At 48.6% G+C, this 21898-nt stretch overlaps 2 protein-coding genes across 8 annotated transcripts in view; one reads left to right on the forward strand and one right to left on the reverse strand.

Moving 5' to 3' along the window:
• Znf236 (zinc finger protein 236) overlaps positions 1–6963 on the forward strand; it is an 88087-nt gene extending 81124 nt beyond the window's left edge. For all 4 annotated transcript variants that reach the window (XM_075968146.1, XM_075968147.1, XM_075968144.1 and 1 more), the window contains exons 30-31: positions 1458–1634; positions 2880–6963. In XM_075968146.1, coding sequence (XP_075824261.1) covers positions 1458–1634; positions 2880–3001 — 299 coding nt within the window. In that variant the 3' untranslated portion in view covers positions 3002–6963. The remainder of the gene's footprint in view (positions 1–1457; positions 1635–2879) is intronic.
• A 6463-nt stretch (positions 6964–13426) lies between these two features.
• Positions 13427–21898, reverse strand: part of Mbp (myelin basic protein) — a 104102-nt gene continuing 95630 nt past the window's right edge. For 2 of the 4 annotated variants that reach the window (XM_075968152.1, XM_075968151.1), the window contains 2 exons: positions 19046–19168; positions 13427–14938 (listed from right to left, as the gene is read on the reverse strand). In XM_075968152.1, coding sequence (XP_075824267.1) covers positions 14894–14938; positions 19046–19168 — 168 coding nt within the window. In that variant the 3' untranslated portion in view covers positions 13427–14893. The remainder of the gene's footprint in view (positions 14939–19045; positions 19169–21898) is intronic. The other 2 variants (XM_075968154.1, XM_075968153.1) reach the window with 1 other exon arrangement.

Raw genomic sequence — 21898 nt, forward strand, 5'->3', positions numbered from 1 at the left:
CTGAGGAATGACCCTGGAGTTGTCCTGACACCCCACCCACCCCAAGCTTGTGTACCTGGCCACATACAGATGCACAGATATATACACATAATTGATAAAGTACTTCCATTTGATCATGGGTTTGGTTGTTTTTGTTTGTTTGTTTGTTTCTTTTTCAAGACGGGTTTTCTGTGTAATAGTCCTGACTGTCCTGGAACTCACTCTGTAGACCAGGCTGGCTTTGAACTCAAAACCCAGAGATCCTCCTCTTTTTGCCTCCTGAGTGCTAGGATTAAGGGCAAATACCACCACTGCCCAGTTAAAATTATGTTCTTGTTTCTGAGTTTTTCCACTTTTTTCCTCTGTGGTGAGGCACTGTGCTAGTAGTACTGTATCCTCTATAGCTATGGGTGGTGAATTGAACTTTAAACTACATTTTAAAGATTTTTTTCTTTTTTTGCCAGGAAAACATTGAACTTGATGGTGGCTGCCTCATGCCCTCTGGCTCTAGTATGCTTTGATGGCATAATTATGTCACATTGTCATTGTGGGTAGACTTACTGGCTTGACTGAGAGGGACTTGAGCCCTTAGCACACATGTCGTGAGAAGGATGTCATTGTGGAGTAGAGCCAGTGAGATGGCTTTTCAGTTTTGGGGTTCACTTAGAAGACTGAGATAAAGCCTCATTTGTTGTGCATGGTCACAAGGGAGAAGAAACAGGACCAGCTCAGAATACAGTCAGGACAGTCATGGATCCCTAGTGTTCAGGGACAGTCTGGGAGGCCTTCTGGGGAAGGGTCCTGATACTGCAGCAAGAGGCTGCTACACAGAACAGATGGGAAGAACTTGTAGGTAAAGGGGAGCAGCCATACCCCATCCCCAGGCCTCCAAAATGGGGGATTGTTCCCAGGAAGCAGGACCACCATGCTTGTGAAGGGAGGCACTGAGGTCTGGTGGGCATTCATCTGCGCAGCTCCCAGTGGATTGTTCCCAGGAAGCAGGACCACCATGCCTGTGAAGGGAGGCACTGAGGTCTGGTGGGCATTCATCTGCGCAGCTCCCAGTGGATGTCGTTCTTGGCAGCTCCCCCAGCTTCTATGTTCACCTGGATGCCACCCAGTAGTAGCATTTTATAGATTATAGAAAAGCATACTTTAGATAGTGTTGATATTCTAATGTTCAGATGTCTTTCTCTTGGATCACATAAAATGTATTAGAACATTTTGTTTAATCATGTGTTCTATCTCTGGGTGTTTCTATGATCTGGGTACTCACTGAATAGGTTTCGTTTTGTCTCAACATGGAGTGTCTTTGTCAGCATCCTGCTAATCAGCTCTCTGGTGGTGGTCGCGGGAGGGATGTCACTGAGTCTTTCTCAGCATGCAACAGTCTGGACTGAGGGACAGTGTATGCTCTGCTAAAATGCTCAGTCTCGAGAAAGACACTGACTACAGCTCGCCTCGCCCTTTGCGCACAGGGGAGCGGCCGTTCCACTGCACTCTCTGTGAGAAGGCCTTCAACCAGAAGAGCGCGCTGCAGGTGCACATGAAGAAGCACACTGGCGAGCGGCCCTACCGGTGTGACTACTGTGTCATGGGCTTCACACAGAAGAGCAACATGAAACTGCACATGAAGCGGGCACACAGCTTTGTGGGTAAGAAGGCTAAGTCACTGGGTGTTTCCCGTGTTACTTTCACACATTTTACAGTGGCCATGCACCATAGCTACTGCAAGGACTGCAGTTTATAGAAGAGGCCCTGAGCAAGGAGCTGGGAAGAGGCTGAGCAGGGTGGGAAGCCTGTGTTGTGTCTGCTTCCCATCCCCTTGACCTCCCTTCCTCTTTTCCTCTTCTTTGTTATTCCTTCTCTTTCTCCCTGCTTCTCTTCTTTCTCCTGAAACAGAGCTCAGCTATTTAACTCAGGTTAGCCTCAAGCTCCTCAGTCTTTCTCCTTAGCCTCCTGAGTACTAGGATTTCGGTCTCTTACCACCATACCCATCTTCACAGTGCCGAGCAGTGTGAGCAGCATGATTGTCTGTTTTATAGTCTCCCTTTCTGGAATGTGCAGGTCAGAGGCTGCTTTAGTGTCAGGAGGCAGCATCAGCCTGGAGTCTACACAGAAGTGGATAGGGCCTCCATTCTGTCTCCTTAGTCCAGGCCACACAAGCCATGCCTTCTCTGTGGTTTGCAAGTGTTGATGCCATGGGAACTGGGCTCTAGGGCGAGGACAGCTGCCTGTCCTGCTTGAGGTCCAGACCATAGTAGCATGGCAGGAGCATTTTTATTTAACAGACTAAATCATTAAGGTCCTGGAAAGCAGGAGTATGAAATATTAAAGACTAGGGTGGACAGTGAGTTTTACAACTTGTATTTAAAGTTCATTTAGTTGTAGGATGATAGGTTTTGTTAGTGAACATAGATGACCTTCATGTGGTCACTGGGGTTGTGTAGACACCTCTGGGGCACCCAAAGGGTAGAACTAGATAGTGTGTGGAGGGAAGGTCACTGTTGCCAGCAATTTCTGCATGTTGTTAAAGAAGTTATCTGTGTTGTGTTATTAATTGCTTGTCACTGATTCTGTATTAGCATAGCCCCCAGGGTATGAGTGCCCACATCGCAGAGGCTGTAGCCCCCAGGATGTGAGTTCCCACATCTCAGAGGCTGTGACTAACAAATTTTACCTAGAGTTCAGCACTTGCTTATATACATGAGGCCTAGGGTTCCAACCCCAGAATTACAAGTTGAAAAATGGTTTCCCTGGCCCAGACTATTTCATTTTACTGAGATGGGAAGCAAAACAAGCTAGAAATTTCCTTCCTCTGGTTCCCATATACTCTTGTCTAACTGTGCATGCTAGCCTGCTTCTGAGATCTGAGGCTAAATTTTTCTTTGTTTCTGTAGGAACCTTGCAGGCAACTGCTGTGGTCCAGGAACAGGACGGGGAAGAGCTAAGGACCCTTCACTTAGAGGAAGTGGTGCAGGAGGCAGCGGGCGAGTGGCAGACCCTAACCAATGTGTTCTGATGCTATGGAAGAAGGCTAAGCGCATCCATGAAGTTACATTTGTGAAGATTAGATCACTCAAGAGTTTCTGTTTTAAAACTTCAAGTGTTAAAAACCTACAATAGTTTTTTTTTTAAGCTAAATTATTTGAAAAATCATTGCCATTCAAAGACTGACAGGAAAAACCTGGGAAAAATGCAACTGCACTGTTTTCATTTGTCTACAAATCACAGTACCTGGGCACTGCCGTGGTCACTTTCACCTTCTCATGGCTGTGTATGTCCTTAGCAAGTGACCTGGATCTGAATATCCTTGCAGTGAGATTTGTGTTAGCAAAAGACAGTATGGAAAATCACACTTATGATATTGCATGAAATTCAGAAGCGGTGCCATTACACACGGATGTTTTTCCACTTTTTACTCTGTGTTTTGCTAATTAGTAACCGTCAGTTCTTTTAAGCCCACTCTTACGTTAATGTAACTGATGCCTTGAGAGATGGCTGGACCCGTTCTCTCTCCATCACAGATACCTAATCCCTAGTTAGAAGAACACAAGATCTGGCAATAGCAGGGCCACGGAGAAAATCTGACCCGCAGGCGAGGACCAGCTGTTCACATGGATGTCCACACGCTTGCTGCATGAGTCTGTCCAGTCACATATATTTGATCACTGCAGAAGCACAAGCCATACCCTGTGAGCAGGAAATGACAGAGTTCTCTCTTAGGAGACAGGAGGCTGTTCCTCTCCACCTCAGTATATTTATCTGTATTTTAAAGCTAAGGACTTATAAAAATCCTGCGACTTTCCTCCTCATGCATACCGGAGGTGTGTTTTCATTTCAGGGAATCCTCCAGTGTCATCAGCAGTGCCACACGAGACACATCCCACACCAAACCCTCCTGCGCTGGCTGAGCAGTGCGCCTCAGCATTCCAAAGACAGTAGGTCCCTCACCTCATATCAACTCCCTGGAAACTATTTATATGTTCTATATGTGAATACCTGTGTACATAGACAGATATACGGGCCTCCATGTGGCTGAGAAGTCTATTTTGTAAATAGAAGCAGTAGCCCACGTCGCAGAGCGCATCGGAGGCCACTCCTGGTGCACGTCAGACCAGTGTCGTGTTTATTCTGTTAATAAATGGATATCTTCTTCATTGTAACATAAAGCTGGGCTCTATTTTTTTTCTGGAAAAAAAAAAGTTGCCTTTATTTTCTCTCATTGCCTCATTGGTTTCCGAAGAGAGCAGTTTTATTATAAATATTACGTGGACTTGTTCACTAAGAGTCCTGGAGAGAGACACTTCACTGTTATTTTAAAAGGGCATCTTTTGATTTTGTTCATTTTGTCATCTGTATATAAGTAATACTGACAGTGACATAAAAACTTTTGTTATGTGAAAATATTTAAGTCAGAGAACTGTTAAATATTATTACTTTTTTTCCAAACTGATTTGTGTATTGTATATTTTTTTAAGAAGAAAAAAGCCTTACTTGACTTCTTGTGATACTGGACTTAAAGCCCCAAGGCTCCCTGAATGTCAGTGTGTACACCGGCTGAGGTCGTGTTTCCAGAGTAATTGTAATCGCGAGAGTTCTAAAGTCTCTGCTACTAATGCACTTTTTCTTTCATTTTTTATTAAAGTATTTTAGAAATATTAATTTTAGTGAACAGATATCCCCCAAATTGAAATTATTGGATTTAAAACGTTTTGTTCTTGCTGGGTTATTTATTTTCCTTTCAGCATTAAATGTCATCTCAGGACATCTGTACAGAGGTCGGCTACTTCCTGGTTGTGTGGTGAATGCAGGTGCTGACTGTGGCCGTCAATTGTTGTATAAGTGAGACTTCACTGGGTGAATCTGCAGCCTGCTTTTGTTTTGGTTAAAGAAAAGAAAATTTACCAGGAATCAATTATTTTTTGTATTTTCTCAGTTTACCAGCAAACAAACATGGCATGTATGTGTTTTGATTTCCTTCCTTACCGTCAACGCTGCTTCTTTGCCAACATTCCTTGAAAATACAAGGTTTTGAGAAGATAACTCACTTGAATATTTTGGTTTACAGGTTGATCTCTGTATTTTAATGTTTGGAATATTGTTATAGGAAAGTGATTCCTCATGTATAACCAGGGTTTGGAGGATAGAGAACTGTATTTTTAGAACTCTCTCTATATAACATATCTGTTTTGAGATAACTAAATGCAAAATGACATTAGGAAATGTGATGTATGTGTTTTGTTTTGTTTTTAAATCATGTTTCAGAATAACTAGGTGGGTGGGGAATAAATTTCAGGTAATTTTTAGCAGAAAAGAAAACTGTAATGAGTTTTCTTTCACCTGTGTGAAGTCCAGAGAATGCATTTCCTTTTGGTGTCTCCCTGAAGCACGTCAAGCTGACAGTCGGATATGACCCTTAACAGAAGGTCCTGTGCCTGGTGCAGTCCTGAGAGTGCCGCTTGCTCCTTCAGTACAGGAGCCCGTTGGTCCCTGGAGGAGGCTCCAGGTTGGCAGAAGAACAGCAAAGCCTGTCCCTGAAGGCATGATGCTGCTAATCACGAGTACAGCTGAGGAGGTCAAGGGACCAGGAGAACCCGGCATGGACAGATCCTTCAGAAGGTCATAGGTCAAAGTGGACACGCGATGTGAGCAGAAATGCTTCTCACCCCCAGAAAGCCCTTCTGGGTTCCTTGTGAGTGCTCTGGGGCAGCAGGGAGGGGAGCAGCGTGCACCAGAAAACGTGTGTTTCTTTGTATGCTGTCCACACCGTTTTTAAAGTGAGCACATCAGTGTCAGCCAGATTTTAGAGGGTAGATTTGGTTCTTCCTGTGCGCCCTGTCTTTGGAGAGACACTAAGCCTCACATTCCGACCTAAATGGCACCACACAGATGTATATAAGGAGCGTTGGATAAGGAAGTGCATATCTGTAGGCCTATTCCCTACAGAATATCTCATGACTCCTTGCATAAGGGCTTCCTCCACAGCCTATTTCAAAAATCCATACTTTGCTCTTCCACCAGCCCCACACTTTGAGTGACCCCAGGGCCTGGTGCTGCTGTCTCATGAACCTTATCCACGGTGACATTGGTCCACAGTCTATTTCTTTTCTGCCCGTGATTTATATTCATGTGACGTGGACAACGTGGATGTAAATTAGAGGAAAGTCTCAAGTGAGCTATGGTTGCAAACACTTGTCATCTCTACACTTGCGAAATGGAGACAAGAAGATCAAAGTCAGTCTCTATTACATAGCAAGTTCTAGGTCAGCCTGGGCTGCTTGAGACCCTGTCTCACAAAACAAAACCAGAAGCCAAGAGAAGTAAAATTTCAAAATAGCTACCCACAATCGCCCAGTTCATTGTCGCTTATTCTGTTTGTTTTGTGTTTTACCTTATCCCAGTGAAACAACTTGAAATCTGGTTGCTTGCTGTCTAAACACGGGCTGTTTGCCCTCTCTGCTATCTAAAAATTAGAGCTATGAAATCCACGGGAGCTGGATGTCTGCACCACACACCCTGGCAGTGTGATGGCTGCCCACGTCCCAGGCCCCCCCCATGGTCAGCATTTCCATTTCACACCCTACTGCCCAGGCGCTGTGCTCATAGTTTGTATGGACTACATGGTATAGATTTGTTAGTGTGTCAGGGGCTACAGACAGTAATCAAAAAAATCGTGCTATTTAATCTTTTCTATGTGTGATGCTTACGGCATGAAGACTTTTGTACTGAGAATCAAGATCTGTATATTTGACAAGCTCTAAAACGCCATAGTGATTGTTCTTCAGCACCACTAAGAAAATTGAAAGTTAATTTTTTAATTTACAGAAAGGTTCTCTTTTTATCTTCAGATTTGTCTCATGATCTATTTATACATTGGATGATATTTATTTAATCCAGTTTTGTATTAGAAATGGATAGCTATGCCAAAAGCCACTGTGCTGGCTTTTAAAAACAATAAAACAATAGTTTTTGTATTATTTTAAAACTCCTGTGTATTTTACTTCTTGTGGCCTGGGGTGAGTGGTAACCACATGCCCAGCGTGTTCTAGGGGCACGAAGCTGACCAGACTTCCTTCTGGGGCACACTCTGTTCCCCTGTCATGTAAACACGTGTTGAAACATGACGTAGGCAGAATGGAAGCTATTGAGAGCTGGGGAGGAGAGGTTCTGAGCAGCATCATGCTATTTCTCCGTGGAAGGTTTAGCCCCGCGTGCTGTAGGCTTGTGACTGACAGAGCTCCTACCACTATGGAGCGCAGCTGCTTGAAGTGCCTTTCCATGTGTAAGGTGACCTCAGGGCTGCTTGTCTTAAGGCCTCCTGTGGAGTGGTACAAAAGCTTTAAGGGCTTAGAGGCTCGGGGCGCGTTCTGTCTAGCCCTGGCTGTGTTTCTGCCCTTGGATAAAAAGGCCTGGAGGTTTTCCAGGCCTCCACCGCTGTTCCACGGCTACCAGTCCAGGGAGGAAAAGCGTTGCTTGCCCTGGCTCTGAGCCACCTTCTCCATGGGTTGGGCCTCGGAAGGTAGAGACAGTGAAAGGCTGGTTTCCCAGCCGTGAGAACAAAACCAGGGATCAAGTTGGGCTCAATGGCCAGGTTTCTCTGTGGGCAGCTTCCCTGGCTCACTCTTGCCCTCTGGGAATTGTGGTAGTGGTGTTGATGCTCTGACTGTCCCCTATCTCAGTCCTAGGAGGTCTCTTGGCTTTATTGAGCTGGGAAGTAGCTGTAGCTGCTGTGAGGATATTGTCTAAATGTAGGCAGACAGCACTGGCTCAGCCTACAATGAAGCTTTCCACAAATGTACCAAGTATCAAATGTCTGCTAGGAAAGGCTCCAGCATGCAGTGCGTGGCAAGGTCCTTCTGCTGTCAGACACACTGCCCCATGTCATTCTGGACTGATCAAGATAGAGCTTCTTGCTAATTCATGCAGTCTTCCGACCCTAGACCACAAAGCTCTATAGAGGGGTGTGAGAGATTTTACACTCAACTCTAGTCCCAAGCGTGCAGTGGCCAGCCGTTTCTATACAGTCTTTGTTTTTGAAATTGCTTCAGGAACAGCAGGTCAAAGACTCTCCACACAGAGATCTTGTCCGTGAGTGGCTTCCCATCCTTGGATTTCATCAACCACAGAAGAAAATGGATTTAAGCGTGGCACCTGGACTGAAGCTGTAGGCTGTTCTCACCTGTTCCCTGAACGCTGCTGCACTGTGGCAACCATGCATGCAGCACTCCCGTGTGTGGTGTAGCAGGTAACCCGGAGATGAGTGTGGGCGCAGCAGAGGGCGTGTGATTGTTATATGCAAAGTTACTGTTCTCCATAACTGAAGTGTTCTCAGATCTGGCTACGTACGGGTGGTGTCTAGGGCTACAGACAGGTAGGTCTGCCTGAGGACAGTGTCCTCTCCCACACCTGCTTGTCCCCTGTTGGTGTGGCTTGAGCTCCTCCCTGCTGTGTTTCATTTAGGCGACCTTAGCTGGCTGCCTTTAGTGAGATGTTGCCACTAGAAGCTCTGCTCTCTCTAGTGGTTTTTCATTCCTTGACCACTTTTCTCTGGCACAATCAGTTGTTCCTCCCCAGCCCTGGGCTCAGCCACTGCTCCTAGAAGACAGGAGTTTAGGAACAAGGACTGACTGGTGTAGTAAGAGCTGCGGGCCTCTTCCCATAGCCCGGCTCCTGATCGCCTGGATAGCTTATACCCCAAAATAACAACACACAAACTGTATTCATTTAAACACTGCCTGGCCCATTTCTGTTAATGTGTGTAGCACGCCAAGGTGCGCTTACCGGGAAGATTCTAGCCTACGTCCATCCTGGGTCAGAGCTTCATCGTGTCTGCCCCAGAGAGGAGAGCTATCGAGTCTGAGCTCACTTCCTCTTCCTCCCAGCATTCTGTTCTGTTTACTCCATCCACCTATGTTCTAACCTATCAGGGCCAAGCAGTTTATTAGCCAGTGACCTTCCTCCATCAGACTGGTTTGCTCATTAATGTCCATAAGGCCTGCAGAGGTGGGAGAGATTGGTGTGTTTGTGTGTGTGTGCATGCACTTACGCATCCACCTTTCTCTTGTCTACACCTCCCCATTTACCATTTCAATGTAACTATGCACCATCCAGGACCCCAATTCTAGCTAGCACCCCACAGCTCCCTTAACCCCTGCGCTTTCCATATCTGCTTCCTCTCTGTCAAAGCATCTGGCCAACCTGCCATCTGCAGTCCCTCTAGCTGTCCCCAAACATCAGCCTGGGTCACCACCCTGGTCCAAGCCCTCCTCCTACAGCCATATCTGGAAAAGGTAGGAAAGGGTCACCTTTTTAATAACCATACTCGCCAATGAATCTTCAGGATCCCACTGCTTTGTACGTGGCCTTTGTTGCTTGTCACACCTTTGGTGAGTTACAGTTGAAAGTGTCTCCAAGAAGACAGGAAGGACAACAAACTTGTGCCAGGAAAGAGCTTGTGAGAAAACAAGTGATAATAGTGTCAGGCTGCCCCCATTGGCATTTGACATCAGAAAGTAAAAGGAAGGACCCAGTGCTGAACAGCTCTGATGGGAGCTGTGAAAGTTCTGCAGATACTTTAGGTCCTGAACCGAGTTCCAGAGGTTTGTACGATAGATAGCTTATTGGAGGCAAAGCTATCAGTCTCAGTGTGGTTATTTGGGAGCAGCTGCCGGGACACAAACTCCATCTGCAGTTGGCAATGGTGAAGAGTCCAGTGGAGAAGGGCTAGGAGAGGAGCGGACCTCCCTGCCTCACAGGGACCTAACAGCACACAAAGCCTTCTGAGCTCTCTTCTTCTTGTATAAGCTGCCCCGTGCTTGCCCTGGAGGAAACTCTACAGCTGAGAAGCCATGTACCCTTGGCTGCACATACTGTTGGGTCCATCCTACCTTACTGTGACTTCATTTAGCATCTGGGTGTCCATTCAGTGTCTACAATAGAGAAAGTCCTGACAGCAAGATGAGGCCTTGATATTACAGGATCTTGGAGTTTAATGATTGTATCTGGCCATGTGTGGGGTTGAGGAGAATAAGAAATACGTGTGTAAAAAACAAACAAACAAACAAAAAACAGAAATCCTCATCCATTCCTTAAAGCATTGACTCTCACTGTTGCTGAGGAAGAGGGAGCCTGGATTGGGCAGGTGTTAACCATTCAAATAATTATTAGTATCAGTGATGAGTTCTTAAATTTGTAAACCAAGACTGCTTGTTGGTTTCCAGCTGCCCAGACCTGAATAATCATGCAGAAACTATATTAATTACAACACTGGCTGATGGCTCAGGCATATTTCTGTTAGCTCTTACATCCTAAATTATAACCCATTTCTATTATTTTATATTTTACCACGAGGCTGGTGGTTTACCAGTAAGATTCTAGCATCCTCCTCCTTTGGCAGCTACATGGCATCTGTCTGATTCTGTCTGCTCTTTATATATCTCTGTTCGTATTTCCCACCTTGTTGGAAGCTGCAGACCCTCAGACCTGAACTCTCTATGACCTCTTGCCTCCTGGAGTAAACAACTTGTTTTTCTATGCTTACAGTGCTCTGAGCACGGAACCCTCATGAGTTCCTGATAACAAGGAAGTGGTTTCTGGTGGGCTTGCAGTGGAAAATCCCCAGAACTAGAGCTTGGTCGTTAGTCAAGGAGAGCACTATATAAGCTGTCTGGGAACAAAATAAAATTGGCATTCTTGCTTCAAGAGTGACCCACATCTCTGTGTGTTCTTTAATCCTCAGACGCTTGCCCAACCATAGTTCCAGGTGGTGCAGGCACCACAGGTGGAAGCCCTGTTGGGATGGGGAACTAGAGACACTTCTGAGGGACACCGTCCTGAAGACTGGCCAGCAGGTAAGTAACAAAGAGAAGGTGAGAGGGTGAATTGTAAGGATGGGTGCCGGTACTACTGCAAAAGCAGGGTACCGGGTTTAAAGGAAAAACAGTGGAAGAATTTGTGGAAACCCTAGGTAGGGTTAGTCCATGGTTTCTACAGGCTGCCACCTTGAACATGTTAAGGAAGACCTACAAAAGGAACTGAGGGAAAAAGGACCAGAATCCTTTCGCATTGCCGTGTTTTCCCTATAGAGGCTGGTTAAAGAGTCTATGCTTGCTGAAAATTGTAGTGCCAAGCAACTTTTTAAGGAAGGCATTAGGATACTGGAGGATGTCCAAGACAGAGAATCCCTGACGTCATGCAAAGGAGATCTAGAGGGAGAAGAGCTGAAGGAGCCTGGGGAGGCTCAGAGCTCAGATAGTAGTGATTCCGAGTCATCTCTCAGGACTGGGTCTGTTCTCTTGCCTCGCCCCCGGAGAAAGACAAAGCAGCTGCCCCTCTGGCTAGTGAGAGGGAGATAGAAGAGTTGGGGAGACAATTGGCAGAACTTAAGTCCAGAAATATCCAGGTGTTCCCTGTTATTGAAACTGCGGATCCTCGGGGGATAGGCAGAGACTACATCTGCAGTTTCAGTTTAAGGATGTAAGACAGCTTAAAGAGGCCATAACCGCTTGTGGGCCGCATGCTCCCTTTACGGCTGCCTTGGTGGAATCCTACATGGATCAAAATTTGACTCCTAGTGATTGGATGCAGCTTTGTAGGGCGGTACTTAGTGGAGGGGATTATTTGATTTGGATGTCTGATTAGCAAGGAAGTTGTAGAGACGGCCAGAAGGAACACTGCTGCAGGGCACCCGAATGGAAGTGTGGACATGCTCACCGGCATGCGCTCCACTTAATTAGCAAGTCATGTATGACCCTGGAGTGTATGCTCAGATTGCCACCGCTGCCTTAAGAGCCTGGAAAGCCTTGTCTAACAAGGTGCTGCAGGGGCCATCTAAGCCTTATTCAGATTCTGTGAATCTGCTCTCACAGTTAGCAGGAGGATTTTCCCTGATATTGATGCCACCATGCCAGTCATCAAACAACTAGCTTATGAGAATACCAACAAGTACTGTCAGGAGGTAATTCATCCTCACTGGCAATGAGGAGGACTGAATGATTACATCAGACTGTGTAAGGACATTGACCAAGCCCGTATCACTGGAGCTGTCATGGCCGTTACGGCTCTGCAGCGTTACGGTCTTGGGGAGCAGCCCAGGTCCTGCTTTAACTGTGGACAAGCTGGGCATTAAAAAAAAAAAACAATGTTCCAACCGCCCTGGTCTACTATCTTCAGGTAACCTATGACAACCAGATGGAGCCTCAGGTAAGAAGTGACCTGGCTTGTGCCCCTGTTGTAGGAAAGGACATCATTGGTCTAATGAATGTCGGTCTAAGATGGACGCTGATGGTCATCTGCTCTCTGGTCAGTTGGGAAACAGGAGGAGGGGCCCACCCCAAGCCCCACAGCAAGTTTATGGGGCACTATAGACTTCTTCCATGACATTCATTCCTCAGAAAAGGGTACCATTGACAAGCTGGTCCTGGAAACCAAAGGGAGAGCAGGATTGAACTCCTGTACCGCCATCCAAGTGGTTTTAATACCACAAATGGGTGTTCAAGTCTTTCCCATGAAAGTGATTGGTCCCATCCCTACTGGATCGGTAGGCTTAGTGCTGGTAGAAGTAGTACTGCAAGTGCACTTAACCACGAACCCACTGTCCAGCCCTTGGTGTTTGAGACAGCATCTCACCCTAGCTTAGAACTTTCTGTGTAACCTTGGCTGGCTTCAAACCCATTGCTATCCTTCTGCCTCCACCTTTCAAATGCCAGGATTATAAACATGAGCTCCTATGCCCGACCTGGATGTAAGGGTTCAAGTCAGCAACTCCTGATTGCAGAGCCCAGGGGCCTGAACTTTGAGTGCTGCGTTCATCATCTCCAAGTTCCCTGTACTTGGGTCCTTGTGCTGGAGCAGCATGCCTGCAAGAAACAGACTGCAGTGTTCTTCTTGACCCACAGAAAGCTTTCCTTCCTACAGCTCACAGATGTGATGGCAATTCATAGCCTATCTTGGAAAGCTCAGAAACGAGCCAGTAGCTCTTTCAAAAGCAACATGGAATGGGATTTGGGGCAATCCTTCAGAAAAAGAAGTCTTGCAACCAAAAGCAACTGCAAGAAAAAAAGCCCACAAAAAACAAAAAGGGGATGGAGAGAAAGAGAAGAGAGGAGCATGGGAAGGATGAATCAAAACTTAATGTCATATCTGTCAGGGATGATGTAAGTGACCTACTCTTCTTCAGGGTGTTTCCTAGCGCAATGGTCCCCAAAGTGACCGAAAGTTCTTTTCCTTGTGTGCCCTGGGTCACAGTCCCATGTCACCTCTACTCCATCCACTTGGTTTATTAGTGCAAGGCCTCCTCAACATGACCCTTGAGAGGTTCCCCTAAGGTCAGTGTGAGGCAACCCTATGCTCCTGACCGAAGGGCAATACTCCATCCTGTGATGAGACTGTGCTCTACATGGGCCCGTGTCTACAAGCCAGAAGTGAGATATCTGTGCAAAGACCATTGCAAGTTTATTATTTTATTTCGATATTCAAGAACAGTGGGTGCCCCCATCCAGCCATTCTGCAGCGTATGCTGTCTGGATGAAGCCATGAGCAAAGGCGTCGGTCATGTTGGGAGGGGAAGTGCTCCTGTGGAACGATCTGGAGGGTTTACTTCTGGAATTTTCTTCCCTGCTTTTTCTCTTACCCTCGTTCTATTGAGGCTATGTATTAATAGATGTTATCTTAAACCCACACTATACTCAGAATTAGAAGAGATTAACAAGATGCGTGTTGGTCTACACCAACCAACACCTTCCTTCTTAGGATGAAAGGGCCAGTGTGGGGATCTTTGGAAGGTCTATAAAAGACACAATAAATCAAAAGACATAGTCAGTAGGTTAGAGGGCTGGGGAGGTATCCATGGACATTAGGAAAGTGGGATTCTGAGCTCTCATCCCTGAAGGCTTGCCCAGGCCAGCCTGCACCCAGGGTAGGGACTCAGTGACAAGCACACTCCTAAATCAGCTATGAATGAGTGGTTTCCGGGAGGCAGGGGAAAGTTACTTTTTCTCTCAGGTTAGTGTGTACCGATGGGCACTGTCATGGCGAGCTACCGCTGGCCATCCCAATGTGAGTGGTGGCCAGAGGGACACCGTGAGGCCACCAGAGAACTCCTGCATTCCCACTGCGAGATGCGCCATGTCCCTGGACTCTCCCTGGGCTCTGAGAGGAAATGGGGATCTTAAAAGCACCTGCCCTGAGGGGCCACTGAGGAGAGATGGTGACATTCGGGGGCCACACATGACATCTCCAGCATGTTTCCCTAAGTCCCCATTTCCTGTTGGGGCTATTGCCCAGCCCGCTCGCCCCTTTCCTTCCCTCTGCCACGCTCGATATCAGCTGGTGGGGTGGAGGGAACAGCTGGCCTGGAAGCGTCCCCAGGGGCACCCCACTCTGGACTCTCACTGCTGCCCAGCCTGCGCTCACATACCACAAGCCCCCGGTGTATAAGCCACTCCAAGACTGTCTGATCCTGTTAGGAAAAGCAAAGCTCTTTAGGGGAAAGAAAACAAAGGAAGCCTGGACCACACAGTCCCCCGTGCCACGCTCTCTGGCTCCTCGGCGGTGTGCCTGTCTATTCGCAGTGCCCACGGAAGTTGGAGGGGTGCGCCTCACGGTGAAGAGAAAGTCTGAGGATGGAGTAGGGGTGAACTTGGAAGGATTTCCGTGTACTTGGACCTCCGGAGTCAACCAAAGTACACGGGGGGGGGGGGGGGCGGGGCAGGGAAGACCCCCGAGGACACTCAGTCTTCAAATGAAAAGGAACAGTTTTAACGTGGGCCTGGCCCCACCACGTGCGTGGCTCCACGGGATTAGAAGTGGGGCTGCTCTAACTAGCTAACTGGTGCAGATAGAATTAAATGTTTAAGGCAGTTATATTAAGAAGCCGAGGGCAGGATTCAGGAAGGCTGAGCAGGCAGGGCTTTCAGCGTCTCGCCATGGGAGATCCGGAGCGGCTGTCTCTTCCTCCCTGGGAAAATGAAAAGATGGGAGTTAGGCAAGAATCCATCAGTGCCGGTTCTGCGGTTGTCCAATCATAAGCCATCCAGCCAGGCCTCAAGTGGTTTATACGGGAGTCGATTCGACTGCTTTTTGGAAACTCAGTCGGCTGAGTGCCTGCCTCCAGCAGAGGTCCGAGCACCCGATTTCCATCTTGGACTTGAAGCCGACCCTGAGTACCTCTTCTTTTATATGTGAGTCAAAAGCTCAGAGAAGCAGAGTCATTTGCCCAGTGTCAGCCAGCAGAGGGGACTGAGAGCTAGAGCCAGCAAGGTGGTACCTTTGCCTCCATGATCTGTTAATGCTTTTTTGTCTCTTGGACCACTTGATCTTTAGTGGGCTTTAGGCCCTGTAATTGACACATCTGTGCTCACCAGGTAAAGGTCAGCTTGGACTTTTCCCTGAAGACAGGAAGTTTCAGCATATACCTTTGTCCCCGTGAGACCCTACAACCTCATGGGAACATTACAGAGGCAAAGGCTCCCTTGACACACCTGGATATAAAACATGGGCCCCAAACACAGGGAGACCCACTGATTCTCTCCAGCCAGGTGCCAGCTGCCACCGTGAACTGGCAAATCTGAGCCCCTCCCTCAGAGCTGGCTGCTAAGAATGGGGGGGCAAGCATGAAGCGGTGACAGCAGTGGTGTTAAGAGCCAGGGAGCCCTGTGAGCCTGCTTCCGGCCGGTCACACAGCCTGTCAGCCCACCAAGAGCTATGTAAGACATCTTAATTATAACCACGTGCGCTGCAGATGGTCAAACTTACACAATTCACAAAGCTGTTTACAGAAAGAAGTCTAGGGAAGCTGCTGGACTCATTTATAAATGCGAGTCTCACACTCTCATGCTGCCAGCACGCAAGGAGCATACGCACCTGGGTGGAGCTGCGGGGACAGTTCCACTTCGTGGGTGCCATCTCTTGGGAATCACCCATGGCCGTGCGCTGTACCTCAGAGCAGGACTGGGTCTCCTGAGTGGAGCCACTGAGCAGGCCAGCCCTCCTAAGTCACCAGGTCGATCCTGCCACACCCCCAGTGTCTCCCATTCTCGGAAACCAGCTGAAGTGACCAGGTATACCGAGAATGAACCTGTGTCTCCCAGGTGAGTGTGGTTGCCAAACCAACTGCTAGCATCTGGAGCAGGAGTCTGGGGAACCTAAGTCCAGGTTGGCTTTGAGGTCATTCAGCGCAAATGACTTTCTGGCTGAGTTTAGAGGTCACTGGAGAAAATACCGTTCCATACCCGATCTTTAACCTTCATTTAACCTTTTATTTGTATGCTTGGGATAGGATTTATTTATCTTTTTACTTGGTTCTACTCTAAGAACTGGGAAATGCCTAGGTTTGCCTGACACAGAAAGTAGGTGGTTACTTGCTTGCGTTCTGTTCCCATCGCAAGCGTGGGACTTTCTTCCTAACTTTCCTTAGCCACGTGGGTCTCATTGCACATTAAAACACACAGTCCATAGGTCTTGCCGTGGACTGGCTCAGATACTCACCTGCTTAGCGAGGACTCAGAAGCCTGTGCCTGCCCTGTGCGCGCTGACCACGGACACACCCTAGTAAATACGTGCAAAGCACGACTTTGGAATTAACTCAGTGAGCTTGTGTTACAGACCCAAGCAGTCACGAACTGAATTCCTGCTGTGGTGGTTCTCTCGGGAAACAGACAGCTCTGATCAGAACCTCTGCACATCACATTGTCAGCCAGGGGTTGACAGATGGTTCGAGAATGGAGGTCATGTCCCACACTTATCAGATGCAAAGACACTAGAGTCGAAAGTACAAGAAGCCTTTCCCCCAGATATGCAGCCTCCTCGGTCACAAAACATGAGATGTGAAATGAGAATCCAGGAGGGCGTCTCCAACCCACCACCAAGGCCAGTCTCTGGGGACGGAACATCTGGTGCAGATGCTGCAGCCTGTGAGTCAGTTCTGGTCCTTGAACTACCAGCCACCTCTGCCTGGATACAGGAATATTAATTCCTGCTGCAGGAATATTCATGTTTCACCCTAGGAAGGAGTATGGCGGGCTCCCACCTGCAGTGGGGGCTCTGGCTCCCAGGCCTCTGTGTTCCCTCTGTTCATCTTTGCATCAGAAAAGAAACTGGCTGAGGGAGCAGAGAAGAACTGTGACTGGGTGTCTGCAGTCTGCCTCTGCGACATCAGAGCACAGGGATGATGGAGTAAGAACCAAGGGGACTTCTCAGACAGCGGCTCTCAGTGACAGGGCTGACAGGGACTACGGACTCAGGGATAACACATGCCTCACAGCCTTAAGTGAGCATGGGAAGCCGCCTCCAACAGCTGCTAGAAGAGACGTTAATTTGTCTTACCCTGCTCCCCTCCAGACTAGAGGCTCTGTGATACAGACTCATAATTGGGGACTTGGCCATGTCACCTGATTCCCAGACCTTTATAAATATCAGTTTCTTCTCTATCACCCAGCCCAGAGACTGTAGCAGGTGCTGCTTTTCCTCATCTCTGCTGAGGCATGCGACCTTTACTCTGACACCTGAATGCAGGCCTCACCTGCCATTGTGTCCCTGGAACACCCGCAATCAGGATCAGACTCAAGGGTCTCCATCTCAGGGCTCCCTCTCTCCTCCTGGCCCAGCATGTCAAAGGCAGCTCGGCTGGTCGCCTGCTTCTCCTAGAACCCTCTGGGTCTTTTCCACACATCCCTCTGCCCTTAATGCTTCTCCTACATGTATGCTGACTCCTCTTTTGTAACTTAGCCAAGTGTCATATCCCCGCTCTAGAGATACAATATCCCCTCCCTACACGTTTCCCAAGGCACCTCAGTCTCTTCTACTGAGTTCCAGGGCACCTGGACTGGCTTTTCAGATTTGAGAGGTCTTGGCCCTGGCCAGCTCTCCAGTTCTCCTCCTCCTAGGAAGGCAGCCCTGGCCCAGAGTATCCAGGTCTTCCTGACAGTGGCGTGGAGTGCCAGAGATTTGTTGAAAGGGGTAGTTTCATCAGCTTGTTTCTTTTTGTGTTGTTTTCTTGAGACAGGGTTTCTCTTTAGCTTTGGAGCCTGTCCTGGAACTAGCCCTTGTAGACTAGGCTGGTCTTGAACTCACAGAGATCTGCCTGCCTCTGCCTCCTGCGTGCTGGGATTAAAGGTGTGCGCCACCACCACTTGGCTCATTAGGGGACACTTGGGACATGGTTCAGAGTTAAAGTCTGGTCTGAACGCCCATGTTCCAGGATAGACTTTACCCTGTGGGTTCCCTGGGGAGGACACAGGATGCCTCTGAGCTCCAACCTTCCCTTCCAGGGAGCCTTTTTACAACTACACAGGGAGATTCTCTGCACAAGGCCAGCGCTGCTTTGTAGACCAGCTCCTGGTGCCTCGATGCCTACCAGGACCTTCACCGCCACCTCAGCAGATATGGCGTAAGTGGGCACATCTGCCCCTACTCCACGGATGAGGAAATTGTCTCTCAGAGCAGTCAGGAGCTGAGGCCACAGACTAACCAACAATGGTCCTGGCATCTCTCCCTGGGTCTGTGTGATTCTGGTACCCATGCATTTCCTTCCTGGGTCTTCCTGGGTCCCTGGAGTGATTTTAGTGAGCTTTCCTCAGTGTGTGTGTGTGTGTGGGGGGCTCCTATCAGTCATTTTCACATACAGGTGTTGCTCATTCCTACCTAGGCCCTTGGTGGGGACCCAGGTTAGTGTCCCCCCTGACTTTGACCTCTAGCGAGAGAAGAGGCACCTTATGGGCTCAGTGTGAGGCCTGGGGAAACGCCTGTGCATCACACAGCGGCCTCCTTTAAAAGGCTCTTGGCTCCACACTAATTTCCTAGGAAACCGAGAAGGAAGGCAGATTTATGTTGGCTAAGAACAAGAGAGGGCAAGTCATGGGTGGAGGAGGTGACTGAACCTTTGGCTAAGCTTAGCTGAGGATTCTGGAATTCGTCTTTCCTTAATAATTGTCCTGACCCCTGGCATCACTCTGGGGTCACGGTTTTGCCTGGAGGAGTGGGGCACAGTGAACCCAGAGTGTGGTTCCAGGCCCCACTTCCCACAGAGGTGCCCAGGTGTTTCCCCACGGTAGAAATGTTACATTACCAGCTTAAAGATTTTGGAAAGCGTGCCCTGGGCGTCGTAGGCCCCCTTGAATCCCTTGTGAGCCGATTTATAGTCGGAAGCTCTGCCTCCGTAGCCAAATCCTGGCTTCTGCCCCTCGGCCCCCTGCAAGAAAAGACCAGAGCTCAGTGTCCCGCTTACAGCTGCCACCAGGGCCTACCCAGGACATGAGCCACCAGGTGGCACTGGTGAGTCACTCAGGAGCCTGAGCAGCAGGGAGCTCCATTGGGGAGGGGCTGAAGAAGTGCCTGTCCCCAAGTCCATCAGGGGACAAAGCTGGAGAACAGAGGGCCTGACCAGGTGGTGCTGTGTGTTCTGAGGCACAAACACCCAATTTTACAGGCAGTTGCGGAACTCCATCCAGGCCACAAAGGTGCTGGAGTCCAGGGGCCAGGAGGGTCACCCTGTGCCTGGCGCTTAAGTTTGTGTCTGCTAGTCTTACACAGGTTAAATTCTGCTTACCCTTGTTCTGCTGCTTCTGTGGCCCGGGAGAAGGAGGGATCTCTGGACTCTCTGAGATTTACCTTCCTTACAGTAAAAGACTGATTTCCCAATCTCTGGTCCAGGGCAGCCTCTCTAGGATGGCCTTAGTGACACCTAGATTCAGGCTCCTATTTGGGATGCTGACCTGTGCAGGAAGCAAGCTGTACCTGGTAGCGGCTCCTCCCCGTTTTGAGGTGGGTGACCTCGGGCTGGTGTGGGAGCCTCTGTGAGCCCAGTTTCCTGCACAGCGGGGTTAGTGCCGCTCTTTCATTCAGAGGATGGACAGTCCTAAGTGCCCACCTTTGCACTTGGGTCCTGTGGAACTGGCCACTAAAGAGAACAGTCACCCCTTCCTGCCTCTTACTCTGTGGAGATGGTCACCCCCTGTGGGATGCAGCAGTGGACAGTGATGACGGGCATACAAGACTCTCTGGGTCCCAGCTTGAGAGATGAGAGCAGCCTTCCGGGTAAGGTCTTCACCCAGCTCCAGTGTGCAGTCCCGGAGATTGATCAGGAAGACTCAGCCTGCCTTGCAGAATTCTGCCTCAAGGGCAGGGCTCAAGACTTTGTTTTGGGTCTTGACCAGAGGAAATGGCGAGCCAGCTGTTGTGGCTAACATGGTAACTGCTAACAGCTCAGCATCAGAAGCAGCCCTGGGCCTCAGCGTACTAGTTTTGCTGATTCACTAAAGTGCTTTAGGCGAGAAGGATCTTGAGATGCAATCCAACTGCCCACCATCTTAGATGTGCTGTGGCCGGGATAAAAAAGACCCCAGGCACTTCCAGGTAGGCTGGCTTGGGGCAGGATGGAAGTTAGGACCCAGGCCATATGACCTAACATTGACCCCTATTCCCACTACTTATGTAAATTCTGCTCACTTGTCTTTAATCCCAGCACTCTGGAGGCAGAGACAGGTGGATCTCTGTGAGTTCAAGGCCAGTTTCCACTACAAGAGCTAGCTTCAGGACAGCTAGGACTGTTACAAAGAGAAATCCTGTCTCAAAAACAAAACAAAAATTCCCTCTCTTTAGCTTGTGTTTGGGACAGATAGTGGCGCCCCCTGGCGCCAGGGGTCTGTTCTGGTTTCAGGTGGTCTGATGAGGTAAGGGATGGGGACTAGTGGAAAGTCTAAGCTGGGCCCTTGGGGCCAGCCAGAGCCACTTGGGCATCCTGAACTCCTGCAAGCCACATGGAAGGGCCGTGGCATTTGGGGAGTGTAGCACCAAAAACAGGCAGCTAAGAGGCAGACACACAGGCTTCTCTGGGTGAGTGCTGAGTCCCTTTGTTCCAGAGTACGGCTTTTCCCCCAAACCAAGAGCCTCTGAGACTTGAATTCAGCTGAACTTTCATATCAGTAATGTGGACTGTCCCAGACACTTTCATCTCGGAAAGCCTAGACATTACCAGGGTACACATAACAGAGACACGAGCAAGCCAGATAGAGTTCCTGAAAACACCAGACAAGAGGGCCATCCTGGAAACAATGAAAACCAGGAAGAACACTGGACATAGAGAGACCTAAGGGGTCCTGGAGAGATCAAAACTGGAGAATGCAGAGTTACCTGTTTGCCCATGGGTCAAAGGGCCTCCCAGAACCAGGATGAAATGTCCTCCTCCCACCCCCTCCCACCCAGTCTTTGCATAATGCCATGGCAACCCACACCTAGAGAATTAAGACAAGAACAGCAGGAGCTAAAGTAATCCTGGGTAGAATCAGACATCACGTTCAACATCATTTTTGTCTCTTGATGGCACAGACAGTTAAAAACAAAAAGAGGTTATGAATGGGTATAGGTAGACGCCTACCTCATTGTCATCAGTTTTGAAGATTTACCTTGTGAGAAAAAGAATCAGGTCCAACATGCATTTACACAGAATGTTCCAGCGAGTGGTTCACTGCTCAGTGTGAGAAAGCGCTGGAATGAGGCGGGCGCCAGAGTCTCCTGAATTTTGAGTAATCCTTCCTCTTGCACACCTCCCTCTCTTCACTTTATTTTTATTTTATTTTGAGACAGGGCAACTCGGAGGCCCCCACTATATAGGCTCACTTTGATCTTTCAGGAGTCCTCCTGCCTCTGCCTGCTGAGTACTGGCCTTGCAGGTGTGTGTCCCATGCTCTGCTGCCTGTCTTCTTCCTACTGTTGTTTCTACCCCACCTCTTTCTTCTGTCTCCCTCTCTCTTTCTTGTCTCTCCGTCTCTCCCCCCTTCAACCATTCTCTTGTGTATTGTTTGGCTGGCACAGATGGCCTTTGTACCCACTGTTCACAGACAAAAACCTCTCACCCTACCCCCTCTGGCTAACAGGCTGGTGTTTGTGTATCTGTGTAGCTCTGAGAATTAAGCTGTTTACA

The sequence above is a fragment of the Microtus pennsylvanicus genome, chromosome 4 (genome assembly GCF_037038515.1).
Source record: "Microtus pennsylvanicus isolate mMicPen1 chromosome 4, mMicPen1.hap1, whole genome shotgun sequence".
In the NCBI taxonomy this organism is placed as follows: Eukaryota; Metazoa; Chordata; class Mammalia; order Rodentia; family Cricetidae; genus Microtus; species Microtus pennsylvanicus.